The 27,159-nt window shown below is 40.0% G+C and overlaps 1 protein-coding gene across 1 annotated transcript in view; it reads left to right on the top strand.

Moving 5' to 3' along the window:
• The window catches only part of pard6a (par-6 family cell polarity regulator alpha), a 30,717-nt gene extending 8,768 nt beyond the window's left edge, over positions 1-21,949 (top strand). The window contains exons 2-6 of the mRNA XM_034587346.1: positions 7,031-7,253; positions 18,680-18,969; positions 19,111-19,236; positions 20,248-20,447; positions 21,111-21,949. Of these exons, the coding sequence (XP_034443237.1) occupies positions 7,031-7,253; positions 18,680-18,969; positions 19,111-19,236; positions 20,248-20,447; positions 21,111-21,423 (1,152 nt within the window). The 3' untranslated portion in view covers positions 21,424-21,949. The remainder of the gene's footprint in view (positions 1-7,030; positions 7,254-18,679; positions 18,970-19,110; positions 19,237-20,247; positions 20,448-21,110) is intronic.
• The last annotated feature ends 5,210 nt before the right edge of the window (positions 21,950-27,159 follow it).

The following is a 27,159-nucleotide window of genomic DNA, read 5'->3' on the forward strand; positions in this document are numbered from 1 at the left end:
ACCGCACTTCATTGTGCAGGAGAAGCTGCCTGTGGTCGCTCCCCATCTCCGTGCATAATATGGCAAACAGGCGACTGCAGAGGTCGACTTTTGATGAAATTTACTGTTCTCATCCAAGACGGTCTTTAAATCCGCAGACATCGTTTTTGTGGCCAGTGCCTCTCTGTGGATACAGCAGTGGACCGCAGTAACAAGCGGAGCCACGTCTTTGACCCTTTTCACAACTCCTGTTAGTTTTCCCACCATGGCCTGTGTCCGTCGGTGCTGAGCCCCACACAATTTGTCCAGTCTATATCATGGGAAACCATGAATGTATTCAGAGTCTCACAAATGGTCCCTGCTTTAGTGTGTGAGGGTAAAGGTTTGCAAAACTTCATGTATTTCTCCATCATATTCATATCTAACAAAAGCAAGCAAGTTTGACAAGCTTGCAATGTCGGTCGACTCGTCGAGCTGGAGAGCATAAAAGTAGCTTGCTCGTATTCTGCTCACAAGCTGCTTCAACACATCTTCAGCCATTTCATCAATGCGGTGCCTCACTGTGTTATCCGACAGGGAAATCACGTTCAGTTGTTTAGCTGCTTTCTCACCAATCACCACTCCAACCATCTCTTTGGCGGCAGGCAGGATTAAATCTTCCCCAATGGTGTGTGGCTTCCCAGTTTTCACTATCATCTTAGCTACGCGGTATGACACCTCCACTGCCTTGGCATTTTCACTCCGAGTGACACATGTGGATTCGATTGATTTCGTTTGGCTCAGATACTCTCTCAGCTTATTTTCAAAAAATTCTCGCGGCTTGGATCAATATTGTCCATGTTTAGTTTGTAAATGGCGGCGCAGTTTGCATGGTTTCAGGGCCTCGTTAGCTAGCATCTCAGAGCATAGCACACACACAGGCTTCGGGTTGTCCTCTGAGCCAGCACTCTTAAATCCCAGCGACAGGTACTTTCTGCGAGTCCTCTTTTTTGATTTGAATGATTCAGTTTGATTTTCTGATTCCCCTTCTTCATTAACAACTTGCCTCTTTCTCCCTAACAGCCACTGCTCCATCTTGCTCGACCCAGCACATCTCAAAGTTTTCCCTCACCTATGATTCCCCACTAATGATGCATGATGCGTTCAGGTGTTAATGTGACGGTCATCAAAAACAATGACACCTGTTATATAGGTCAGATAAAATAAGAATGGAATTTGAATCTCATGGCTTTGTTTCCCTACCTGTGATGATTTTAGTCGTTAAAATCAATCATAAATATTTCGTGGTAATTTAATGCTTACTTTCAAATCTGAAATTTTTTTATTTATGCAATGTTTGATGACCTCTCACGGCCCACCTGCAGTGGCTTCACGGCCCACCAGGGGGCTGCGGCCCACACTTTGGGAATGACTGACCTAGATAAAGGGGGCAGTACTGCAAGGATTATGTTCTTTTGTTAGTTTTTCCAACGCCTTCAAAACCATCCAGCCCCTCTTACTGAGAGAAAAGCTAACAGAGATGAGGGTGGACACACAACTGGTAACCCCGATTACTGACTACCTCACAGGGAGACCACAGTATGTCAAGCTGAGGGACTACATCTCTGAGATTGTGGTCAGTAGCACTCGTGAACTGCAGGGGACTGTGCTCTCTTCTGTCTTGTTCACCCTCTACACCTCAAGAGAGTGTAGACTGTTTTATTTTTAGAACTTTGGACTCTTTAAGTGTAGCAACAATAACATTGAACATTTTCAGTCAAACATTTTATTATTCAGATCATAAGGAGGGGTGGGCGATATAGCCTCAAAATTGTATCACGATATTTCAAGGAAATTTGTGATATTGATATGTATGACGATAAAGAAAAAACAATACTGAACAACGTTTTCCAGTCATTGTCGATGTATTGCACGGTCAGGCTGATGTATGGTTCCGTGCTTCGGGTTTACCGCAGGTCCATGGTTTTGGAAAAAAACTCCACCGACGATAGTGTAGCTGCTAGTTTGTCGCGGTATTCTTCATACATCACAGGCAAGGATATGTAACCACATCAGTACTTTCCATCCACCGTTTGCTCTTCCTGTCATATGGAGCACAACCAGGTTTGGTCGTTTGTTTACTTCTGGGCTGCACATCACCAGCTGCTAGCGTCTCCTCCTTGCGTGCCTTTATAGCCTGGTTGTACTCGACGGTGTGTTTTCGGTTCAAGCAGTGAAACAAGTTCATTGGGTTTCCACCATTAACAGTAACAGTTTTCTTGTATATTTTGCAATGTATTGTACTTTGTTGGAGGTCTGACCTCTTCTAGCCAAACCACTTCCACACTATTGAAGTAGCTCCTTTTTACGGAAATCGTCATCGGAGGCAGACACACTGCTGTGTTCTCATACATGTTTGGGCTTGCGACGTTGTTGTGCGCTAAGGAACGTAAATGCGTCATACGTCATTGAGTAGCTATATCATTAATATCGCGATATGACACTTTTTTAGAAAATTTATACCGGTATTATCGTGGATGGTATAACATATGGCACAGCCCTAATCATAAGTTTGTTTTTGATTGTGGAAAGTAATATTTGACTATAGACCTACAGAACTCACTTGTGGTAAACTGATGTGAAGAGCACTATGAGCATGATTCAGCAGATTTTTTTTGGGCCTCTTTAATGTCAATCAATCAATCAATCAAATTTTATTTGTATAGCCCATATTCACAAATCACAATTTGTCTCATAGGGCTTTAACATGGTGTGACATCCTCTGCCCTTAACCCTCAACAAGAGTAAGGAAAAACTACTTAAAAACCCTTTTAACAGGGAAAAAAGAACGTAGAAACCTCAGAGAGAGCCACATGTGAGGGATCCCTCTCCCAGGACGGACAGAAGTGCAATGGATGTCAAGTGTAAAGGAGAACATCAAGATAAAGGTTTTAGCAGCATTGATTAGGGTAAACATTTTGAAGTATAACTGAAGGTCAGTGAATTGGTGGATTAATGTCATTAATGGTCAAGTGTCTGAGGAGAAATACTATGTATCGAGCAGTCCTGCTGCAATCATAGTCCATGGTCAGCAGCCAGCAAGATCATGATCCACCATCAAGATCGGATGCCACTATAGTCCACAGTTATTGTCCACTGCCGCCATTAGGATCCATCATCAGCTGCCACCTCGGTCGTGGTCCACTACCAGTATCTGATGCCAACACGATAAAGGATCTGCCTTTATTATCACGATCAGCCAGCACGATACAGAATCCGCCATACTGGATCCACCATTACGACCTCTGATACGTGATCCACAGATCCTAATCCATGATGTGGCCACAGCCGCGGCCCTGGATCTGCGGACGATAAGGCAAAGGGACTCCGGGGAAGAAGTCAAGTCAGTAACATGTATTGATGGGATATGAATTACTTTGATGTGATAAAGATTGAGAAGAGGAAGGAGAAGCTGGAAAGAGAAGCTCCGTGTGTCATGTGTCCCCCGACCTTCTAAACCTATAGCAGCCTAACTAAGAGCAGGTCTAGGACAAGCCTGGACCAGCTCTAACTATAAGCTTTATCAAAAAGGAAGGTTTTAAGCCTACTCTTAAACGTACAGATGGTGTCTGCCTCCCGAACTGAAAGTGGGAGATGATTCCACAGGAGAGGAGCTTGATAGCTGAAAGCTCTGGCTCCTACTCTACTTTTAGAGACTTTAGGGACGACAAGTAAGCCTGAATTCTGGGAGCGCAGTGCTCTAGTGGGTTGATAAGGTACTAACAGCTCTTTAAGATATAATGGTGCCATATTGTTAAGGGCCTTGAAGGTGAGGAGGAGAATTTTAAATTCTATTCTAGATTTAACCGGAAGCCAGTGTAGCGAAGCTAATACAGGAGAAATGTGGTCTCTTTTCTTTGTTCTTGTCAGGACACGTGCTGCGGCATTTTGGACAAGCTGCAGAGTCTTTAACGACTTACTGCTGGAGCCTGATAATAAGGAATTACAATAATCCAGTCTGGATGTAACAAAGGCGTGGATTAGTTTTTCTGCATCCTTTTGAGAAAGGACATGTCTGATTTTGGAGATATTATGCAAGTGAAAAAAGGCTGTCCTAGAAATTTGTTTTAAGTGAGAATTAAAGGATAAATCAGGATCGAAGATCACTCCCAAGTTCCTGACTGTTTCATTGGAAGCAAGGGCAATGTCGTCTAGCGCAGCTATATCGTTAGATAATGCATCTCTAAGGTGTTTAGGGCCAAGTATTAGAACCTCTGTTTTATCTGAGTTTAATAAGAGAAAATTGCGGGTCATCCAGGTTTTTATGTCCTTGAGACATGCTTGGAGTTTAGTTATTTGATTACTTTGTTCAGGTTTTATTGACAAGTATAACTGGGTGTCATCCGCATAGCAGTGGAAATTTACCGAGTGTGTCCTGATAATGTTTCCAAGTGGAAGCATATATAATGAGAATAAAATTGGGCCGAGCACAGAGCCTTGTGGAACACCATGGTTAACTTTGGTGCGCACAGATGACTCATCATTAATTTGCACGAATTGGGAGCGGTCTGAAAAATAGGATTTAAACCATTTTAGGGCGGTTCCTTTAATGCTAATTAACTGTTCTAGTCTCTGTAATAAAATATTATGGTCAATTGTGTCAAATGCTGCACTAAGATCTAACAGAACGAGGACAGACACAAACCCCTGATCTGAAGCTATTAGAAGATCATTAGTGACTTTTGCCAAGGCTGTCTCTGTGCTGTGATTGGCTCTAAACCCTGACTGAAAGTCTTCATATATATTATTTTCCTGGAGAAACTCACACAGCTGATTGGCTACAACTTTTTCTAGGATTTTAGACAGGAATAATGTAGTAGAATAGACATAATGTGATATCGCAAGACTGCTTGAGGAAATTTCTTCAACTTTTTACCTCTTGTCACTTGGACTCAAAGATAAGGGGGTCAGAGGTCACAGTGGCCTTATATGAATCTGGAAAAAAAGTATGGAGAAATATGTACACAGAAACTGCACTGATTGGCCAAGGTATACAGCCACAGTGCAGTAATTCTTGCTTATTCATTATATTTTATGTATAATTTTTTTACATTTTTATATTTTGTATAGTGTGGTGTCTCTCTGATACTTTGCTGCTATAACACAGGAATTTCCCAGTTTGGGATCAATAAAGCATATTTACCCCATCATCATAAGCATTAGCATTCACATTCACCCAGGGTCATCATCATTTATTATGTTTGGCTTACTATGCTTCTGCTCATTCAGTTGGTAACAAATTTCACCATAATAATTCTTTGTAAGAGAGATTACATTACAAGGCCTATTTAACGTAGCTCTAAACAAACAAACAAATCAGGATGCAGTGTAATTTCTATGCCTCTGCGCCAGCGATAGCCAGTGGCCGGTGGTTGTTTTGGTGGTCAAAGGTCAAGGTCACTGTGACCTCACAAAGCACATTTTTTTCCTTGCAAAGGTAATGGCTCTGGAACGGCGTGAACACATTTGGTACAAACATTCACTCGGACTCAAGGGCTAACGTTAACGTGTGCTGCAGGCCAGGTTAACGTTTATAATAACTGTTTAATACTTCAATGTTGTTAAAACGGGTGCTTTACTCAAAATTTCAAAACATAAAAATTCCAGTGTCAACTGGGGAGCTATACAGGGTGATGGGGATAGGTTGGGGTTGGCTCTTCCTGAATTCTACAATCATATGCGCTGTTTTGAGGCCGTTGAACTCCAATTTGTCTCTAAATGGTAAATTTCCAACCTGTAAACAGCATCATCCCCACTGTGTCTCCATATGTTAAAGGGATAGTTCACCGAAAAATGAAAATTCACTCATTATCAACTCACCACTTTGCCGATCGAGGAGTGAAGTCTTTGAGTCCACAAAACACTTTTGGAGTTTCAGGGGTAAATAGTGTTGCAAAATGCCAAATGCCAAATGCAATATAATTGAAGTAACTGGCGACCACATCTTCAAACGTAAAAAAACAACAGAAACAAAACATAACATGCCTCCTGTGGTGTCATCCAACCATCCGTAAGCCCCGACATTCAAATTCGACTGGAAACCGCGTCATTTACATTATGTTTTTAGGCTAAATGTCCTCTGATATCCTCCTCAGCGTTCACACGTTCAAATCACACACTGCACACAAGCTCTCTCCCAAGGGTGTGCGTGGTGTGTGTGGGAGCATTGCTAGTTCCGGTAGCATCGCTGCAGTTACTTATGAGTATCGCTGATGCCGTCACGTGCCCCTTGGGCGAGAGCATAGAGGTTTGAGCTTGTGAGGTGTGTGCGCACGTGAATGTAAACGCGGCTCCAGGCAGGAGGATAACAGTTGACATTTAGGCAAAAAATATGGTGTAAATGATGCTGTTTAGAGGGCTGAGAGCACAACACAATTTGATGACTGTGATTGAGATAGCAGTTTATATTTATTTGTTTAATTATTTCAAAAATTCATGATTAATTTATTGATTTAGTCTTTGATTATAGTCTGGCCTGCCAGCTACTGGCTTAGCAAAAAATACTTATTAGCCCCTGTTACACAGCACAGAAGAAATAAGAAAAGAACCTCATAACCAAAATGTAAGAAAAATACGATTGGGGAAGGACAAGATGGGGTGTTTGACATTTTGGGGAATGATTTATGTCAACATTAGTAAAACGCACTTGACTCATGTAATGCAAATTATTATTATAATTCCTCAATGGGCATAATGCCACAGCCTTCACCTGAACTAAAACATGATGCTGAGCAAGAATGGAGAACTGAAAAAAATGATTTGAAAAGCATATGTTGTTCTTGATGATATGATTGTATTCATGTGAGAATACTTTTGTTAAAGGCACAAAATGTTAACCCCAAATTAACCCTACCCTAACCCCTAACCCCTTTGATGTTAGTGGTGACAGCAGCCAGACACACTTAAAATGTCAAAAAGAAATTAAAGTGAAAATAATAATATCAATCCAGTTTGTCTGAGAAATATCTGAGGAAAACTAACACTTAATGAATGTGTTGTTCACTTTCTGCAGTTTGAGGCAGAATACCGTCGCTTCGCACTAAAGAAAATTGGCCAAGGTGACTTCCAGGAGTTCTACCGCCTCCTCCAGACCATCCATCATATACCTGGTGTTGATGTGCTCCTGGGATATGCTGACATCCATGGAGACCTCCTTCCAATCAACAACGATGATAACTTCCAGAAAGCTGTCTCGTCAGCCAATCCACTGCTCCGTATTATTATAACCAAGAAAGGTAAGATAGTGAATGGACTTTATTTTCATAGCATTTTTTCAGTCTCATTGGTCACCTTTACAAGGGCTTTGCAGTAAGCCACATTCCCCCATTTTTAAACACACATACACAACTTTCATACGCTGTCGGCAAAGGCGAGGAGTAATTTGGGGTTCAGTATCTTCTCCAAGAAATGCAGAATGGAGGAGCTAGGGATTGAACCACTGACCACCGACCTTCAGACGCCCACAAGAGAAGAAAAGTGTAGCTTAGCATCGCCGTTTCTGTCTTTGTGTTTGGTGCCACTTGCCAGAAATGACTCTATTTCTGCGATTGCAGTTCCGCGCAGTTGGAAATTGTAGCCAAAGAGTTCAATCTTCGTTTCATCAGACCAGAGGATTTTGCTTCTTGTCGTCTGACAGTTGTTAAGGTGCTTTTTGGCAAACTCCCAGTGGGCTGTCATGTGCCTTTTAGTAACGCATGGCATCTGTCTGGCCCCTCTACCATAAAGGCCTGATTGGTGGAGGGCTGCACTGATGGTTGTCCTTCTGTAAGGTTCTCCCATCTTCACAACGTAACTCTCATTCATAGTGACCATTGGGTTCTTGGTTACCTGTCTGACCAAAGCCCTTCGTCCCCGATTAGTCAGTTTGGCTGGGCGGCCAGATTTAGGAAGATTGTTGGTGGTTCAAAATCTTTTCCATTTGAGAATGATGGAGGCCGCCATGCTCTTGGGCACTTTCAATGCTGGAGAAATGTTCTTGTATTACAATCCTGTCTCGCAGATCTACAGACAATTTTCTTGACCTCATGGCTTGGCTTTCACTCTCACATATACCATCAACTGTGAGACCTTATATAGACAGGTCAGTGCCTTTCCTAATTATGTCCATTGAATTCAATTAGACACAAGTGGACTCCAATCAAGTTGTAGAAGCATCTCAAGGACCATTGATAGAAGTAGGGGGCACCAGAGCTCAGTTGCAAGAGTTATAACAAAGTGTCTGAATACTAATGTAAAAAGGATATTTCACTCTTTTATTTTTAATAGATTTACAAAACACTCCAAAAACTAGTTTTTGCTTTGTCATTGGGGAGTATTTTGTGAACATTGATGAGAAGAGAATGAATTGAATGCACTTTAAGATGAGTCTGAAACATAACAAAATGTGGAAAACTTTAAAGGGTCTGAAAACTTTTAGGATGCACTGTATATTCTGGAAAGCATGGTAACTAGATTGAGAAAAAAATTATTATAATAACCTAACAGAACTAACTATTGACCTTGTATAAATGCACATTGTTTTTGACATCAACTAGTACAAGATTTTGGACTTTTTGATTGCCATGTTTTAAATCATAGACCGTATACATAGAAGACATTACAGCAATAAAGTAAAAGTCAAATAAATTGTTTCCAAAGATAGTTCCCATCATTTTTATTGTACTGATGTATTTTCAAAGGTTATTTTTTCTTGTAAGTTCCCTCTTAATTAGTCAGTTGATCCTATAAAAACATGGTGAAATGGTATAATTGGCTGAGACTGACTCGCATTGGTTGAGCATGCGTGATCCCGCAGCTCCACTCGATGATCACTGCTGCAAGATGGCTACTCCTGTATCTGAGATATTTTATGATCAGATTTAAATTCAACACCTGGACTGATACTGGCTGTAATGATCTTAACTTATGAAATTTACAATTTGAATACCAACTGAACATCCAAGTCTATAGTTTAACAGAAGACAGCTCAAATAATGGAGAATCTGTAACTGGGGCTGTGTGTGGACAAGATTGCAAATAAAGGATGGCAATGATCAGTTGTGTGGAAACATTTACAAAAGAACACTAATTTCTCCATCATCTGAAACACAACCATGTCACAATATGAATTAAGTTGCATTGAGAATGCACAGCCAACATCTGTTGCTGAATTATGTAACACAATAAACAATACCCTTCTCCCTACTACCCCAACACACAGGGTACTTAAAGGGCCCATATTGTGTAAAATACATTTTCTGGGCTTATACTATCCGTAATTACTTGAAGGGGGTCAGTAGGGATCCTCAAAGTATGAAAACAGTTACTTCGCGGACTTTGTCACTCAGTCCATTCTAAGAAATATGTTATCAAAGCGTCTCATTTTGTACTTCCTCTCCGTATGATGGCATTCGGGATCGCACTCGTCTCTCAGCCCCACCCAGCCAGTACCAGTATGGAGTAACGTAGACGTTACTCTGTACTGAAACTCTGTTGTGAAACTCTGTACTGTAACTCAGTACGTTACTCCTACATTGGCCGACTGTCCTGCTAAAACTCGAACAAACAGAGGACGGTGTAACTTACCGTTCAGAAACATCCTGTTGTAACCGACTGTAAATATGTGGCTGGTCTTCTATAGCATAGAAGTATCGTATCCAAACATAACGTGTCTTTCAGCTGTGTTTACCATCGTAAATGCGCCAGAATGAGACCGTTGATAGGCCTGATCGTGTGTCACTCAAAGTGCAGTCAGCCAATCAGAGGAGGGGCTCAAGAGGCAGGCGAAAATACCCTGTCCTGTCTGCAGCTCCAGAGAGAGGCAGCAGAGAGGACATGGAAATACACATTGCAGCAGTTTTTTCGACTTTAAACCACTGATATACCATCTTGGGGGGACCAATACCTCAAATTAAATCCCAGAATGGTGTAAAATATGGGCCCTTTAAATCATTATATTCAATTAACCTTTTGCACACATGTTTTGGACCAGAGAAAAAGTAAGAGCTTGTCTAAAATGGGAGTTCATGGATGGGACATTTGTTTCAGACGATGCCATTCTAAACATTCCAAGATAAGGCCAGCCATTTAGGAGCAGCAACATAATGTTGCTCAGAGTTTGAGTGTAACACTCAATTGAGGGACAGGGAAAAGGAAATATTCTTTTATCAATTTACTGTGTGCATGTGTGCACATGTGTGAGGTTTGAGGGTGCTTAGCAGTGTCTGTACCTTCAGGGTTTAGTCCAGCCCTTTTCGGTGAGGTCTCTGGTCTCTGGAAACACACTCTCCAAATGGAGACTTTATGTATGTATCTGATGTGTGTGCATTAGTGTGTTATTTTCTTTGCATTGGTCGATACTGCTTCTCAGGGTGAGCTAATGTACACCCACACACACATGCACATGCAGGGAGTGAAACAGCATGTTTTACTGAAAGACTGTTGTGTGATGTGTGTTTGTCTCCAGCAGAGAAGCCCCCTTCACTTGTCCAACTAAATAAAAACCCACTACGATATTTGAATGTGTGATGTCATGATCATCATCTATTTGCAGCCGGCTTCTGTTCTGTTCATGAGCTTAAGCCATGTACCCTGCAGTTCTGGTCACATCCTGATCAGTGACATCACAGAAAGTGTTTTCCATCAACTGGCATGGGCAGAATTTATTTAGATAGTTTACAAAGGCTGGCAAGTCGATGGGTATTACTGACATTAGTGCTGAGCAATTAGCCGAAAATGTATCTAAACCAACATCTTTAACCTTTGCAAAAGATAAAGTACAAAGAAGAAGTGTTAATAATGTGATGGAAAAGAGGAAAGAAAAGCTCCATGTGAGGAAAGAAAAGCTCCATGTGTCATGTGTCATTTTAAGCCTATAGTGGGATAATTTAGAGCTTGTCCAAGACATAGCAGAACCAGTTCTTACTATAAGCTTTATCAAAATGGGTTTTAAGGCCTACTCTTAAACGTACAGAGGATATCTGCCTCCCAAACTGAAACTGGGAGATTATTCCACAGAAGAGGAGCTTGATAGCTGAAGGCTCTGGCTCCTACTCTACTTTTGGAGACCTGATGAAAAGTAAGCCTGAATTCTAGGAGTGCAGTGCTTTATGGGGGTGATATGGTATTATGAGCTGCCATATCATAAAGCTTTATAGGTAAGTAGGATAATTTTAATTCCATTCTAAATTTAGGAGGAAGCCAGTGAAGCTAATACAGGAGAAATGTGATCTCTTTTCCTGGTTCTTGTCGGGACACATGGAGCCTGATAATAAGGAGTTACAATAATCTAGTCTAGATGTAACAAAGGAGTGGACTAATTTTGGAAACCTCTTACTCCATTTATAACACTACCATAAACTGCAGTACAAAGAGTGTGGTAAAGTTAGTGCCGCCATTGCTGCAACCCAGACCACAAAACCCTTATAGCTTGAGAAATATTTTTTCTTGAAATAAAGCATGTTTTATACTGCATGTACCTGTGGTGTGAAATATGAAAAAAGGATTTAAGCTAATTTAATAGACAAATTGAATAAATCAATCTAATTTTATTTGTATAGCCCATATTCACAAATCTCAATTTGTCTCATAGGGCTTTAACAAGGTGTGACATCCTCTGCCCTTAACCCTCAACAAGAGTAAGGAAAAACTACAAAAAAAAAACCTTTTCAAAACCTCAGAGAGAGCCACATGTGAGGGATCCCTCTCCCAGGATGGACAGAAGTGCAATAGATGTCAAGTGTAATGGAGAACATCAGAAAGATAAGGGTATTTGCAGCATTGATTAGAATAAACACTTTGTAGCATAATGGAAGGTCAATGAATTGATGGATTATTGTCAGTAATGGTCGAGTATCTGAGGAGAAATATTGTATATCAAGCAGTCCTGTTGTAATCATAGTCCATGGTCAGCAGCCACCACGATCATGATCCACCATCAAGATCGGATGCCACTATAGTCCACAGTCATTGTCCACTGCCGCCATTAGGATCCATCATCAGCTGCGACCTCGATCGTGGTCCACCACCATTATCAGATGCCAACACGATACAGGATCCGCCATTATTATCACGATCAGCCAGCTAGATACAGAATCCGCCATACAGGATCCACCATTACGATCACGATCTCTGATTCGCGATCCACCATCATAATCCACGATGTGGCCACAGCTGCGGCCCTGGATCTGCGGACGATAAGGCAAAGGGACTCCGGGGAAGAAGTCAAGTCAGTAACATGTATTGATGGGATATGAATTACTTTGATGTGATAACGATTGAGAAGAGGAAGGAGAAGCTGGAAAGAGAAGCTCCGTGTGTCATGTGTCCCCCGACATTCTAGACCTATAGCAGCATAACTAAGAGCGGGTCTAAGACAAGCCTGGACCGGCTCTAACTATAAGCTTTATCGTAAAGGAAGGTTTTAAGCCTACTCTTAAACGTACAGATGGTGTCTGCCTCCCGAACTGAAAGAGGGAGATGATTCCACAGGAGAGGAGCTTGATAGCTGAAAGCTCTGGCTCCTACTCTACTTTTAGACACTTTAGGGACGAGAAGTAAGCCTGAATTCTGGGAGCGCAGTGCTCTAGTGGGTTGATAAGGTACTATCAGCTCTTTGAGGTATAATGGTGCCATATTATTAAGGGCCTTGAAGGTGAGGAGGAGAATTTTTAATTCTATTGTAGATTTAACCAGGAGCCAGTGTAGCAAAGCTAATACAGGAGAAATGTGGTCTCTTTTCTTTGTTCTTGTCAGGACACGTGCTGCAGCATTTTGGACAAGCTGCAGAGTCTTTAACGACTTACTGCTGGAGCCTGATAATAAGGAATTACAGTAATCAAGTCTGGATGTAACAAAGGCGTGGACTAGTTTTTCTGCATCTTTTTGAGAAAGGACATGTCCGGTTTTTGAGATGTTACACTGGTGAAAGAAGGCGGTCCTAGAAATTTGTTTTAAGTGAGAACAAATCGGGATCGAAGATCACTCCCTAGTTCCTGACTGTTTCATTGGAGGCAAGGGCAATGTCGTCTAGTGCAGCTATATCATTAGATAATGTATCTCTAAGGTGATTAGGGCCAAGTATTAGAACCTCTGTTTTATGAGTTTTATAAGAGAAAATTGCGGGTCATCCAGGTTTTTATGTCCTTGAGACATGCTTGGAGTTTAGTTAATTGATTACACTGTTCAGACTCATCATTAATTTGCAAGGATTGGAATCGATCGGAAAAATAGGATTTAAACCAGTTCAGGGCGGTTCCTTTAATGCTAATTAACTGTACTAAGATCTAACAGAACGAGGACAGACACAAATTCCTGATCTGAAGCTATTAGAAGGTCATTAGTGACTTTTGCAAAGGCTGTCTCCGTGCTGTGATTGGCTCTAAACCCCGACTGAAAGTCTTCATATACATTACTTTCCTGGAGAAACTCACACAGCTGATTGGATACAACCTTTTCAAGGATTTTAGACAGGAAGGGGAGGTTAGATATCGGTCTGTAGTTGGCTAAAACCTCTGGTGGAAGGGGTTTGATTACAGCTAGTTTAAATGACTGTGGTACATATGTGGAGTAGTAGGCAGCTCTTGCTTTGTGGAGGGCATTCTTATATGCTTTAAAGGGGACATAGCATGCAAATTCCACTTTGTTAGTGCTTCTACAGGTTAATGTGGGTATCTGGCATGTCTACCAACCCAAAAACTCGGGGACAAAAACACTCGCGCGTTTTGTTATGGTTCCTCTAAGTCAGAAACGTCATGCTTGAGCGACTAGATTGCGCTTCCTGGGTTTTGTGTCGTAACAAGGTACTGGAAGTCTCCCTACATGGTCTTGGCCCACCCCCCACCTCATCCCCCCCGTCCCCCCACACTCATTACGCCGGGTTTACACCGGAGGCAGCGAGGCTGCGAGGCAGCGCAGCGCCGTTCCCAAGCACGCAGCCGCCTGGCTGTTCACATGGGACGAGCATTTCTCCGCTGGTCAGCCCGTGATTCACTCACATGTGGCATTTGTCTGGATCGTTGGGACTGGGAGGCTGCAGCAGTTGCTCGGGAGCGACCGCTCGCTCTCCCATGCGTGAGCTGGAATTTGTGTCAGCGCCACACAGCCAGCAGTGTGGAAGACTTCCGCAGTGTTCAGCACTACTGTACGCCGGGTTACAGTAGTTACGCCGGGTTAACACCGGACACGGAAGCGCCGCTGCGAGGCAGCGCAGCGCAGCGCAGCGCCGTTCTCAAGCGCGCAGCCGCCTGGCTGTTCACACGGGACGTGCATTTCTCCACGCTGGTCAGCCCCATAGACTGTATATATAAGGTCAGCCCGCGATTCTGCTTTCTCCGCTTGTTGTTGTACCCGTTGAATGTCGGGGTTCGGGGGTAAATGATGGTCTTCATAGCCCCCCCCTCTCTTTCTCTCTCTGTCTGTCTGCTTGTGTGCTTGTAGTGGATGGGCAGAGGGGGACATTTAATTATGTGATTGGGAAAATTTAAACTCCAGGACAACAGAAGGGGAATACAAAGTATGGGATGCATATTTGATCATTTATATCATATAAAATATATAATTTATATCGTTTAAAATCATGAGGGGGAGGGGGGAGGGGGGAGCTGGCTCATTAGCATTTAAAGGAACAGGCACTCAAAACAGGTCACTCTGTGGAGGGCTGTTTTATACAGGGTAAAAAGGGTGCTGTTTTAAATGATCCTTGTGGTATTTTGACCAAAGTATGTTACAGACATTTCATTAAGACCCCAAGGAACCATATCAACTTGTGGTAAAATGGGCATGCTATGTCCCCTTTAACACTATTTTTCCAGGCTAGGTGATTTTCAACACGGTTGTTGGAGCACCACTTCCTTTCTAGTTTTCTTGATGCTTGTTTTAATTCATGTGTGTTGGAATTATACCGTAATGACTTTAAAGAGCTATCGACAAGATGTTCAATCTCAGTGGAGCTAGGGTTTTTAAAGAATCCGTTGGTTACATCAACGGGTAATACGGGTTTAAATGTAATTGGAATTATTTCCTTAATTTTACCTACAGCACTATAGACCAGTGGTTCTCAAATGGGGGTACTAGTACCCCTGGGGGTACGTGATATTTTTTTAAAATATATTTAAAATAAGCATCCATTCAAAAATCCTTTAAAAATTGTTATTTAAAAATATTAGTGTTTAATAAATCAGACACTGATGGCACAGCGCTGTGTATTACATCTTTTTTTCAACCAAAAATACTTTGCGCTGGTTAGGGGGTACTTGGCTGAAAAAATATTTCACAGGGGGTACATCACTGAAAAAAGGTTGAGAACCACTGAGGTAGACATCTAGAAAAGGAGTTTTTTATTAGTCACATATATTCTGAAAATTAGAAATCGAAGGTTATTAAATTATGGTCTGATAGAATCGGATTACGTGGAAGTACTATTAGATGTTCAATTTTGACACTGTATGATATTACAAGGTCAAGTGTGTGGTTACAACAATGAGTAGGTTGGTGTACACACTGACTGAAACCAATTGAGTCTAGTACTGAAATAAATGCTACGCTAAGGCTATCATTATTATTGTCAACATGAATATTAAAGTCACCGACAATAATAATTTTATCGGTCTTTAGGACTAGGTTTGATAAAAACTCTGTTAAAAATTCAGAATAAGCCCCAGGGGCACGGTAAACTACAGCAAATATGATTGGCTGTTGGAATTTCTTGGATGGGTGTGGAAGACTAAGAACAAGACTTTCAAATGAGTTGGAGCTTAGTTTAGGTTTAGGATTAATTGATAGACTGGAGTTAAAAATAGCAGCAACTCCACCTCCTCGACCAAAGTCTCGGGGAACGTGTGAATTTACATGACTGGGGGGAGTAGATTCATTTAGGCTGACATATTCATCTGGATGCAGCCAGGTCTCAGTGAGGGACAATAAATATTTTTTTTTATTTGAGACTAGTTCATTAACTAAAATAGCCTTTGATGATAATGATCTTATATTTAAAAGTCCACATTTAAAAGTCTTTGTTTCTTGAGTTGTTGCAGAGGTTGTGATAATTTGTATTAGATTTTTGTGTCGAATTCTCCCTCTGTCATTGTTTGATTTAAATAATTTAATGGGACGGTGGACAGACACAATCTCTATGGGTTTGTGGTTGTGTGACTGATCCAGAGGGAGCGCAGAGAAGTGTGTAGCACTGCAGCTCTGCTTCCTGGTCCCAACTCTGGGTTGTCATTTTATAGACTGAGTAATATTCCTAGATAAGAGAGCTGCTCCATCCCAAGTGGGATGAACGCCGTCTCTCCTAACAAGACCAGGTTTCCTCCAAAAAGTTTGCCAATTATCTACAAAGAGATGTTGAAAGAAAGAAAGAGAAAAATAGAGATGTGAATGCTGTAAAACAAAGATTTATGAATTCCCCTGCACATACAGTCAGAGTAATGTATACATATTAAATCTGATACAGAATAATATTTTTGGACCACAGAGACAAAAATGAAGAAAAATATTCACATATACTGCTCAACCTGATTGGATTATATAGATAAACTTGTTGGTATGTGAATATGCATTTTTCCGTTTATCACTTTGTCATTACTCATTTGGTGTTTACCTCTTCCTGACCTCTCTTTGAATGACTACTGTAGGTTCCCACAAATTCACATACATTTTTTATTCCAATTAATTAGTCCCAAAAACTGCACTTATTTTAAACCATGTGCATGCATGTGATAGAAGTGCACAGAACAGTATCTGTGAAAGCAATACTGCTTCGCATGGAATTCTAAATGGTCTGTTTTTATATAGCGCTTTGCGAATCTTTGCCGACCACTCAAAGCGCTATACAGTATCTTTATTTTATTTTTTGCCATTCACCCTTTCACATACACGTTCATACAATTCATACAGTGAATCTATGGGCAGCACTTTTTTCTATGAAGGGCAATTTGGGGTTCATTATCTTGCCCAAGGACACTTCGGCCTGTGATCCCATGAAAATGGGGCTGTAATGAGCGTGAGCCGGACTCTCCCTGCACACTCACTACTCACGACACTGACTCTGAAGGTGGGGACACTTGCTGAGGTCTCCACTCTCCTCATTGGTCACTTGACATACTGATGATGGCCTTTGATGATAGTTTGGTATGATCACTTACATGCATGATCTCCAGTTTCACACTCCAGTCCAATTGGTGTCGGTTACAGTAATGTGCTAATGTTTAAACAAACCACACTCCTCTCTGTAATCACAGGTTAAATACCAAATAACATTTCTCTCAGAAAAAACTGTTTTCTCACTGGTCGGGATTGTATTGCAAGATACAACTAGTCAAAATTTATTATAAATTATGTCTTCCTTGTTAAAAAATTACATTTCATATATGCACAATTCTTCCTATCCATAGGTCTATCATAGATATTCACAACAAAATGCTTCCGAGGATAGATGAAATGAGGTATTTTATATTCCAAATATCCACAATTAGATTTTTCATCTGCAATGGAAATCTTACTAGGAAATATCTACAATCCACTTGTTACTTTTCATGATTCAAAACAGATATTCAAAATGAAAAACTTTCCAGAGATCCATTATGTGATTGTTTATGTATAAAAACTGCAGTATGTGTAGGAACATTGTGATCATGGCCGTTATCCTGGCTAGAGATTGCACGCGTTGAAAGTGACCAATCAAAAGAGCGAAGACGGCAACCAGTGTCCTCTTCTCCAATGCTTCAAAACTTAAGTGAGCCTTGTGAATGTGTGCAAGTTTTGAGGCTAATTAATCACCATAATTTTGATCAGTTGTATAAAATAGGTATTTCAGAGAGGGTCCACTCTCAGTGTGTCTTTAGTTTAGCAGCTTAAAGGGATAGTTCACCCAAAAATAAACTCACCACTATGTTGATGGAGGGGTGGGTGAACTGTTTGAGTCCACAAAACACTTTTGGAGTTTCAGGGATAAACACTGTTGCAGCCAAATACAATACAATTGAAGTAAACATAACATGCCTCCATACTGCTCCTGTGGTGTCATCCAAGTGTCAGTAAGCCCTGGCATTTAAATTCAACTCGAAATAACGTCATTAAGACAATGTTTTAACCCTAAATGTCCTCTGAGATCCAGGCGTGAACGCAGTTCCAGAGGAGGATATCAGAGGATGCCTTATTCCCTGGGAAATCTGTGAAAATGTAAAACAAAAAACAATGTTAAAAAAACTTGGATCTGCCTCTCTGTTCAGATCTGCCGCAATATTGAATGGGTTCTTGGTCCATGTCCTATCCTTACACAAAGTTTTGTGGAAATCCGTTGACTATTGACAAGTGACAGGGTCAAAAACCATAACCCCCTCTGCAAAGGTAAAAATATGGGAAGCAATCTCTAATCAAGAGTAACATACACAAGGTCTCCATATTTGAATTACACTTAGTAATTCAGGCTAGATGTGTGAGTGAATACGAGTACATTTTTTAAGTAACTGGTTCATAAACACCATTTCAGTGTGAAAATATACTGCAAGAAGATTTTTTAATAACCCAGATAAATAGACATATTCTAAGATATTATGAGTGATTACAGAACTATCTAGAGTAAACTAGAGTAGAGAAGAGTAATCATAGTACTGATTCACAGACACATCTAAATACAAATAATGAAATGTTCTCTTTGTCCTTGTATGTTTCTCTTTTTTAGAGGATGAACCTGTCATATTTGCCACCAACTCCCTCCAGAGGCGTAAAAAGGGGCTGGGTTTAACTGGGCTGCGCACCACAAGCTCAGGCTCCACCCACTCAAAGAACAAACCAGGTCTTATGATTGGCCTCCCACAGAACTTCAGACAGATCTCTTCCATCATTGATGTGGACATCTTACCTGAGACTCACCGACGTGTACGACTTCATAAGCACGGTACCCACAAACCACTAGGCTTCTACATTCGTGATGGGGTGAGCGTGAGAGTGACGCCACAGGGTGTAGAGAAGGTGAGATCAGTTACTTCATTTCAACCTTCTTAACTTTGAGGATAAAATTCCACCTTGCAAGCTGACCAAGTTGAAGATAAATTGAATATGATACAATGATGTAGAAGATTAAACATGTGAAACTGTTTCTCTGTCATGTAGGTTCCAGGAGTGTTCATATCTCGTCTGGTACGTGGTGGGCTAGCAGAGAGTACAGGGCTGCTTGGAGTTAATGACGAGATCCTTGAGGTGAACGGCATCGATGTAGCAGGGAAATCTTTGGATCAGGTAAATGCAGAAGAGAATTCCCAAACCAAAGCAAAAGCTAAAACTTGTCACAATAATGTTTTTTTCAGTTTGTGTTTGCTGTCTCCAAAGCTGCTTATGAGATAGATTTAATAATTTCTAAGAAAATTACTCAGAGCGCACACCTCTACTAGTCCCCTTAAATTCTGTCAACCTGCGCCAAATTTCACACAGTAGTAGAAATGAGTCCTCTATATGTGCCTGTTTTTTTCATCAACATCCATCAATTATTCTCTGGGAAAATTGTGAAAATATTGAAAAACACCATCCATTCCAATGAAAAATAACTTGGCACCACAGTTTAATAAATTCTTCTCTGACCCACACCGAATACTGAACCCCGTTTTGTGAAAATCTGTTTACTTGTTTTTGTTTAATCTTAAAACCCCAAAAAATTGCTAACACACAACGGGACAGGAGTGAAAATGTAACCTCCTTGGGAAAGGTGATAATGAAAAGACTTTGCAGGGCTACCTTATGCTGATTCTACTGAGAAATCATCCATAGCATATACACAGTTTAACCTGACTAAAGAATTTTTAAGTCTTGGCTTGTCTCACAACAAATCAGTATAATTATTTTAACTTTAAATAAACATTACATGGTCAAACTACATTTAAGACCACATTTATAGTCTTTTTTGTCAAATTGTAGCTTTACTGATTTGGATGCATGTACATTCAACAGTGAATACACTTTATTTGGCTATTTGCTTATGGCACTTGGAGCCTTGAAGTCTGTCTTTTTATTTTACATGGGTCTGTATAAAATAATACATGCCATACAGCCAGGAAAGCTAAATTAAAAAGGGGAAGTAAACTTAATACTATATCAAAAGAGAAGAAAAGAGCAACAAGAAGAAAACTATGTCTTCCAAGTGTAATCTTTTTCAAATTTATGTGATTAACTTTGTCTTCTTTGGGCAATAATCAAACTATTGATCAGATTATGTTCTCTCCTTCCAGTGTTAAGACCCTCTGTCTGTCATTTCAGGTTACAGACATGATGGTGGCCAACAGTCACAACCTAATTGTGACTGTGAAACCAGCTAACCAGAGGAACAACGTCCTGCATCGTGGGAGTAAGACCTCAATGGGGAACTCTGGTTCTGTAGGCTCAGCTGGATCTACTGGTTCGGCTTTGTCACATGACTCACCAAGCCCTGCCTCTCAGAGCAACCCCATTACTGCAAGGTATGATATGGACAGGGCAGAATGACTGAAAAAAAATGCTGTATGTTGCTGTTTTGCCAAAGTTGCAAGAAGAACATTCACAATAGATGGACTGAAGAGTTTGCAGTGTTTTCACAGAATTTAATGTGGTAAAAACCTTTAAAACAGCACTAAGTCCATTTTGAGACTGGATTGTAGTGGCAAATTTAGCCAAAAGCAAGAGTGACAAATGGGCAAGTAGTCTAGATTAACAAAAATATATTGTAGGAAACAAATTGACAGCAAACAGATATATAGCATTTATGTAGAATGACATACAATGTATTTTAATTCTTCAGTGACTCTGATCAGAGTAAAATGAAACCCAATTTTTCTGCTTCAACGTCTCAAAGATTTTTAAAGCAAAGGTGCATGATCACTTGTTGAGTGAGAAGATTTATGAGTATCAGTCTAATAGTGACTAACAACTATTGTTGCTATTTTAAAAATGTGTTTGAACCCAAAGCAAAACATGTAGATGAATACAAGTCATTGACATGCATTAATCACCTCTGGACTGAATTTTTCATTTAAATTTGTAATTTGCTTTTTTTCACAAAACAAACTGCTTAATGTCTGTATCACACTGTATCTCCAAGATTGATTCTATAACCATTATTTTCATGTCATGTGTTGTTACCATAGCAACAGCATTGCAGAGGGTGACAGTGATGATGAAGATGATGATGGCGACATCATTCTGGAAAATGACTGTCTGACACCCTGCGACTCCCACAGAGTAAACAACAGTAACAACACCAACCTCAATAGAGACTTACCTACGAACAGGCAGCACCCCTCCTCCGTGGTGAGGCCCCTCCCACAGAGCATCTCATTGCCCAATAGTGTTGGAGCATCCTTGAGTGACAGCTTTATGATGACGTCCATTCACAACGAGAACACAGCCAGCATCAGTCAGGAGAGCATGAGAGAAGACGGCAACATAATAACACTGTAATCATGATGACACTGACAGCTACACAGTAGCAGTGAGGACTTTGGGATGTTGCAACCACAGAGTGCTGTATCCATTTCAACAACAGCTAACTGTGCTCCTTGTCAGCCAGATGTCAAACTCAGCAGCAGCCCCTCTGACAGTTTTTTCCTGTTGACTCATGCTGATCATCTTTTTGAAGAGGCTGAAACCTGAGTCTTATAGGTTAGACTCACTAACAACATCACACACCGCTGCTTCTTTCTTTGCTTCAAGCATCGACTTTTTATATGTGTGCTACATGTGGCTGATGGTATGTACACAGCTGCATTGTCTTTTTCTGCAAGTAAAGAAAAATTCACTCTAGGGAAATGATTTAAATGCCATTATGTATTAACTGCTCAGTATACTTATAGAGAGCAGCATAATCAAGAAATAATTCTAAATATTCTTGTTAAAGCCAAAGCTCAGTTTGATCTCCACATATTTAGGAAATCATCTCCACCCCAAAATTCTGCTGCTGTGCTTGGTGCTCAATTGGTTGTTACGGTGGTTGCCTAGCAGCGCTGTTGTCACGACGTTACTTACATCGTGACAACACCGCTGCTAGGCAACGGAAACATGGATGCCGCAAAGGCTAACATATGGTACTTGTTGTCTGATTTGTTGAGTACAACAAGACAATAACAAAACATTACGATTTGATCAAAGCCCATTTTAATGGCAACAGTAGGACCAACACACAGCCCATTAAATATTCTTTGCTTGTCTGGGTGGTATTTTGGTACCACAAGTGCACCATTCATTCAGATGAGGTGGTGTAAAGTGAATTGTTGGTGTTTTTGAGTTTCTCCACTGGCAATCTGGTGATTTGTACCAAAAAATATTCTAGCTTAGTTGTACTTGCATCACAAGTAGAAGCTTGAATGCAAAATACAAGTTTAATGTGATTATAGCCAGTTAGTCAGAGTGCACCTGCAGAGTTCTTCCTACAGTATCTGTATTCCACAGCTGCTTTAAACCGTATGAAAACGTTCTCCTTCAGTTCATTAAATCCCTGCAGCACCTGAAGGCAGCAGTACAAATGTTGATAAATTGGCAGTCTGATTGGAGATGTGTTGCTCAGAGCAAAGATAGTTTTTTAGCTATGAGAGCAAGAGTGCACCCCCAGTCTTTCCACTCTTTGCACTGCTGCATCTGCATGACCAAAAATGCAGATGGACATGCTCAGTCTATGAGCCCAAGTTCTACCAATGGTCATAGTAATTGTAATGGTAAATTAATGCCCCAAAAAGTACTATACCTTACAATACACAAAAATATAGACCAGACAGCAGAAAACAGAAAAAGGTTCAAACTTGTTAAAAGTGATGTGAAAACTTCACATTTTTTTCTCTCTTTTAAAATATTTTGTAATTATTTTGATTATTTTTTTCATTAAATCATTTGTTATAGAATATGATACATTATTCATCTCATGGGTTTTAGTAACGGATCAAAATACTGAAGGGATTTTTCTAAAACATGTAGAATTCAAAGACGGTGATCATTTGGTTTTACAACGCAAATTACTGAATGAAAATGGTAATAGATAATATATAGCAATAAGCATTTACAGTCTGGCATACAAATATAGAAACACATTCGCTGTGACTCGTATAACGATTTTTTATTATTTTCTGCAACAGTTTGGGGAGGAGGAGAGAATGTCAAATAAACTCCAATAACATACACACTTCCACACATGGACACAATCACACATCAACCATTAGGAGAGGGTGTCAAAATAAGGAGATAAGTCATAAGTCTTTTTTTACAGATAACACCAAAATACCTGTGGTGTGACAGAATCACAATATGAAAGTAAGGCTTTACGGTAACATTTACTTTACTTTAAGTTAAATAAATGTTTACTATTTTAATTTTAAAAGTTTTCAAAATCCTGCTTTGTTTTCATCCATGAGAAGCTTAACTATAGCACTGTTAGAGGTCAGAAACTCAATTATGGTCAATTTGAAGTAGCATTTTTACTTTTAAGCACATACTAAGTTAACTAAGTAACTCATCAGTGATTCAAGCCGGTCTAGTGCCCACTGATTTCTATGTCACTGATCCTGTTTTGTTGATGGGATACCTTGTTCACAGCTGGATTTGTAGCAAGACATCTATGAAATATAATGAGGCGGCTGTGGCTCAAGAGGTAGAGCGGGTCATCCTCTAATCAGGTCGGCGGTTCCATTCTCCCCCATTCTGCATGCCGAAGTGTCCTCGGGCAAGATACTGAACCCCAAATTGCCCCTGACGGCTGTGCCGACGTTGTGTGACTGATGTGCAATAGAGACAGTGTTTCACATGATGCACTGTATGAATGTATGAAGCACATACTGAGTAACACCGTATTTAGGTGTGTGTGTGTGTGTGTGTGTGTAATCTATAATAGCGCTATTTATAGAAATACAAATCATTTATTCTCACATTAAAATGGCAAAAAGCCTGGAAGAGATGGACACATTTTGTTCAAGTCCACTCATAGAAATAACGACTCCAACAAAAATGTTTCTTTGATTGTCTTCAAAAAACCTGTTAACTATTCATTTGTAAGAGAATGAAGCAGTTAGTGAGACCTGTTATTTCTTACATGATGTTTAAACAAAAATGTTATTGCCACAGTTTAATCAATCAACAGCTTTTACAGGGGAAAACAATTTCAAAAACCACAAAACTTGATCTTCAACCCATGAAAGATACAAATATTGGTGTTTTAATCTCCTGTTTTACAGGTGACATTTGTATATTGGGCCAGTGAACACACATTAAACTCCTGTTGAACCCATTCCATATACTTCACAGCTAACCTGACAAATGGCACACAATATCACTGAATAATTACCACATTTAAGGTTAGGCATTGTTTCTGTCCAGTCGCAGACAACGAATTGCCAAACTGGCCTGACTTGGATTGGGGTTACGGTTTGCATGAGTCTGTGTGTTTCTGTGTGTTTACAGTACAGCCTCATTTAACTGTCTCCTGCTATTTTACAACTCTGTTAAAATCATCAGCTTTCCTGGTAAACAGAGCTGCCATGGACCTCAGAGTAGACAGTTCAGTTTACTGATGCTGTTCAATGCCAGGAGAGATAAATCAAGTAGTTGAACACACACACACACATATACCATATTCTTTTTCACTTTAATATATGTTAATGTAAATGTAAGATTATGAAACAAGGGAGATTTCATTAGCAGGGAGATGTTTTTATGTAAGAGAAGATTTTATAATATGTATAATATTGAGAGTATTTTTCTTATTCTTGTAATTTTAAACTACATGAGAGGAGATGAGACAAAGATGAACACTGTGCAAGTGTGTTAACATGAAGTGTCTGTAGCTTAAGTAAAGATGGTCTTTTTCAGAGACCAGTGTTTCCCAGTTCTAGTTCAACTTAATTTCTTCTTTCATTTGTAATGAATGCATGTTTACATGTTCCATGTTAATCATGGAAATATTGGAGTGGTTTCCCATCTGAAGTACCACTGGTGTGCATGTCCATCATTCCAACGTTCACATGCTATAATGCTAACAAGCCCTGACAGGTTATGTGACTTACATTTTTCCCCTTACTAACAAGGATCGAGATAATGGAGACAACTGAGTCTGGGCAAATCTGACCAGACCACCTGTAGCCCTGAAGGCCCCAGCCTCAGTGTGTGGCAATGTTGGTGATATGATTAATTGTGAGTTTGTTTGGAAATATGCACCAATACAATAATATAAAGTGAAATGAGAAGGGTAATGAAAGTTAAGTGGCTCTTGCTCTTAGACCTTACATTAAGGTAAGGACCCAGCATCAATGTTGTTTAAAAACCTAATATTTCCCCTATTATTAATACAACACTGGCTGTATTCTTTAGGAAATCTTTGTAAAGTCAAACTATCTTGAATAGTTACAGTAGGGTTTCTTAATAGACACACAAAGCCAATCATTAAGGGAACAGTCCAATAGCGTTTCCCAACTACACAGTGAGTGGAGGCAAATACACAGACCCAGGACATGTTTATCCCAGCTCAAAGAATGGAAGGAAAGTGCTTGTCTAGCTTCAAATCTGATCTTTAATCTCATATTCATACATTTAATTTATTATTATTAGATTATGAAAATAACGAAGTCTGTTAAGAAGCTGTTAGCTGAGGTATTTCTTAACCAACCACCTGTTGCCAGGTGTACAGTAACTATATTTGTACTACAATCTGTATCCACTTACTATTAATGCATACTGAACATTCCCTACTGCTTTATATTAAAAGCATTTACGTGCCAAATTACAAGTAATTTTGATAATCATAAAGTGCTCAGCACTTCCTGCATCAGTCATCCAATGTAAATGCAAAACAAGACATTGGTAATTTTATTAAGTTAAAACTGATTAGTTTGAAGGTGTCAGATTGTAGTTGGATTTTCAGTAGCAGCTGTACTTAACCAGCTCCTTTCACTGTGCCCTACTGTTCTTCTTAGGCTTTTATTATGTTGCCACCTTTCCTTCCTTGTAAGCTCATCTAGCATCTTAGCTACTGCCTACATTATGTAACACCTAATTCTAACAGCGGTGGCATTTTATATATTTTGATAATCTTCAATGAAACTTTAGTTTACTCATGTCAACAGTCATGCTAAGATATCTCAGATGAAATTACTGATCTCCTCATCTGAATCTGGATAACCTGTCAAAAAAAATAGACTGTTTCTTAATGATTGGTACTGTGATGGAGTAAATGTAAAGAAATATTTTCTTCATAAATAAATAAACTTTAAATATGAAAAATGTGATTAAATCCACTTTACATTGGTCTTCCCTTAACCACAGCCTTTCTTGAAAAGCAAAACAGCACATTTGCAAGAGCAAGCGGAAATCCACATTTCCAGCCGTCAATCTATGTGCTGGCAACTACAGACATAAATGTGACATTAAGTAAAATGATTTTTAAATGTGGCTTTGGAAGTTGGCCCCACCTGTGAGTATTTTTGAAAGCGCCTGGCCCTTTCTAAACAGTCTCCACAGATGACCTACCAGACTGTAAAGCAAACTATCTTGTGGGTCAGTTTACCAATGTGACATCTCCCTTGATCCACATTGCTGATGTGTGAACAGTCTGATCCTGGTCATGTCACTGTGCTGCTGTTTGTAGCCTGTTTCCATCCTGACAGCAGGTCAGTGCAGAGACATCTTGGTCACTGTCCTCTGACTGTACAAGCTTTTAGAAAACAAATGAAGTGCCTTTCTGAAGTAAGGATATTTGTGTTAAATTGGATGTCATGACCTGTGTGATGTGCAGCTGAAGCACCTCAGTGCAGACGTTTGTGTCAGATGATGGACCACAGCAAAACTAACACTGCACTGAACTTCACACAGCTGGTTTCTATGGGATTCTGTAACTTATCTATTAATGTCATTTGAGATGAAATATGATGATTACATAATTATTATATAAGGTAATAAAAAATTACACGGTATAAAGAGGATAATGTTGTTTCTGTCATTCTTACCATTTGCCTTTTTTCTTTTTCTACTTCTTATTCTCAATTTTTTCTTTCATTTCACACCAAGATTAAATAACGACCTCTTTATTAATTACATTCTTAAAGTCTTCATATATTAAATGAGCCCAGAGAGACATGGATGAGAACTGCAGCTTGATTGGTTAGCATACAAGTACAACTGCAAGATAGCAATTTTTGTTCTTACTTTCTTCCCTTACTCATT

Source organism: Hippoglossus hippoglossus, chromosome 6, assembly GCF_009819705.1.
Source record: "Hippoglossus hippoglossus isolate fHipHip1 chromosome 6, fHipHip1.pri, whole genome shotgun sequence".
Lineage (NCBI taxonomy): Eukaryota > Metazoa > Chordata > Actinopteri > Pleuronectiformes > Pleuronectidae > Hippoglossus > Hippoglossus hippoglossus.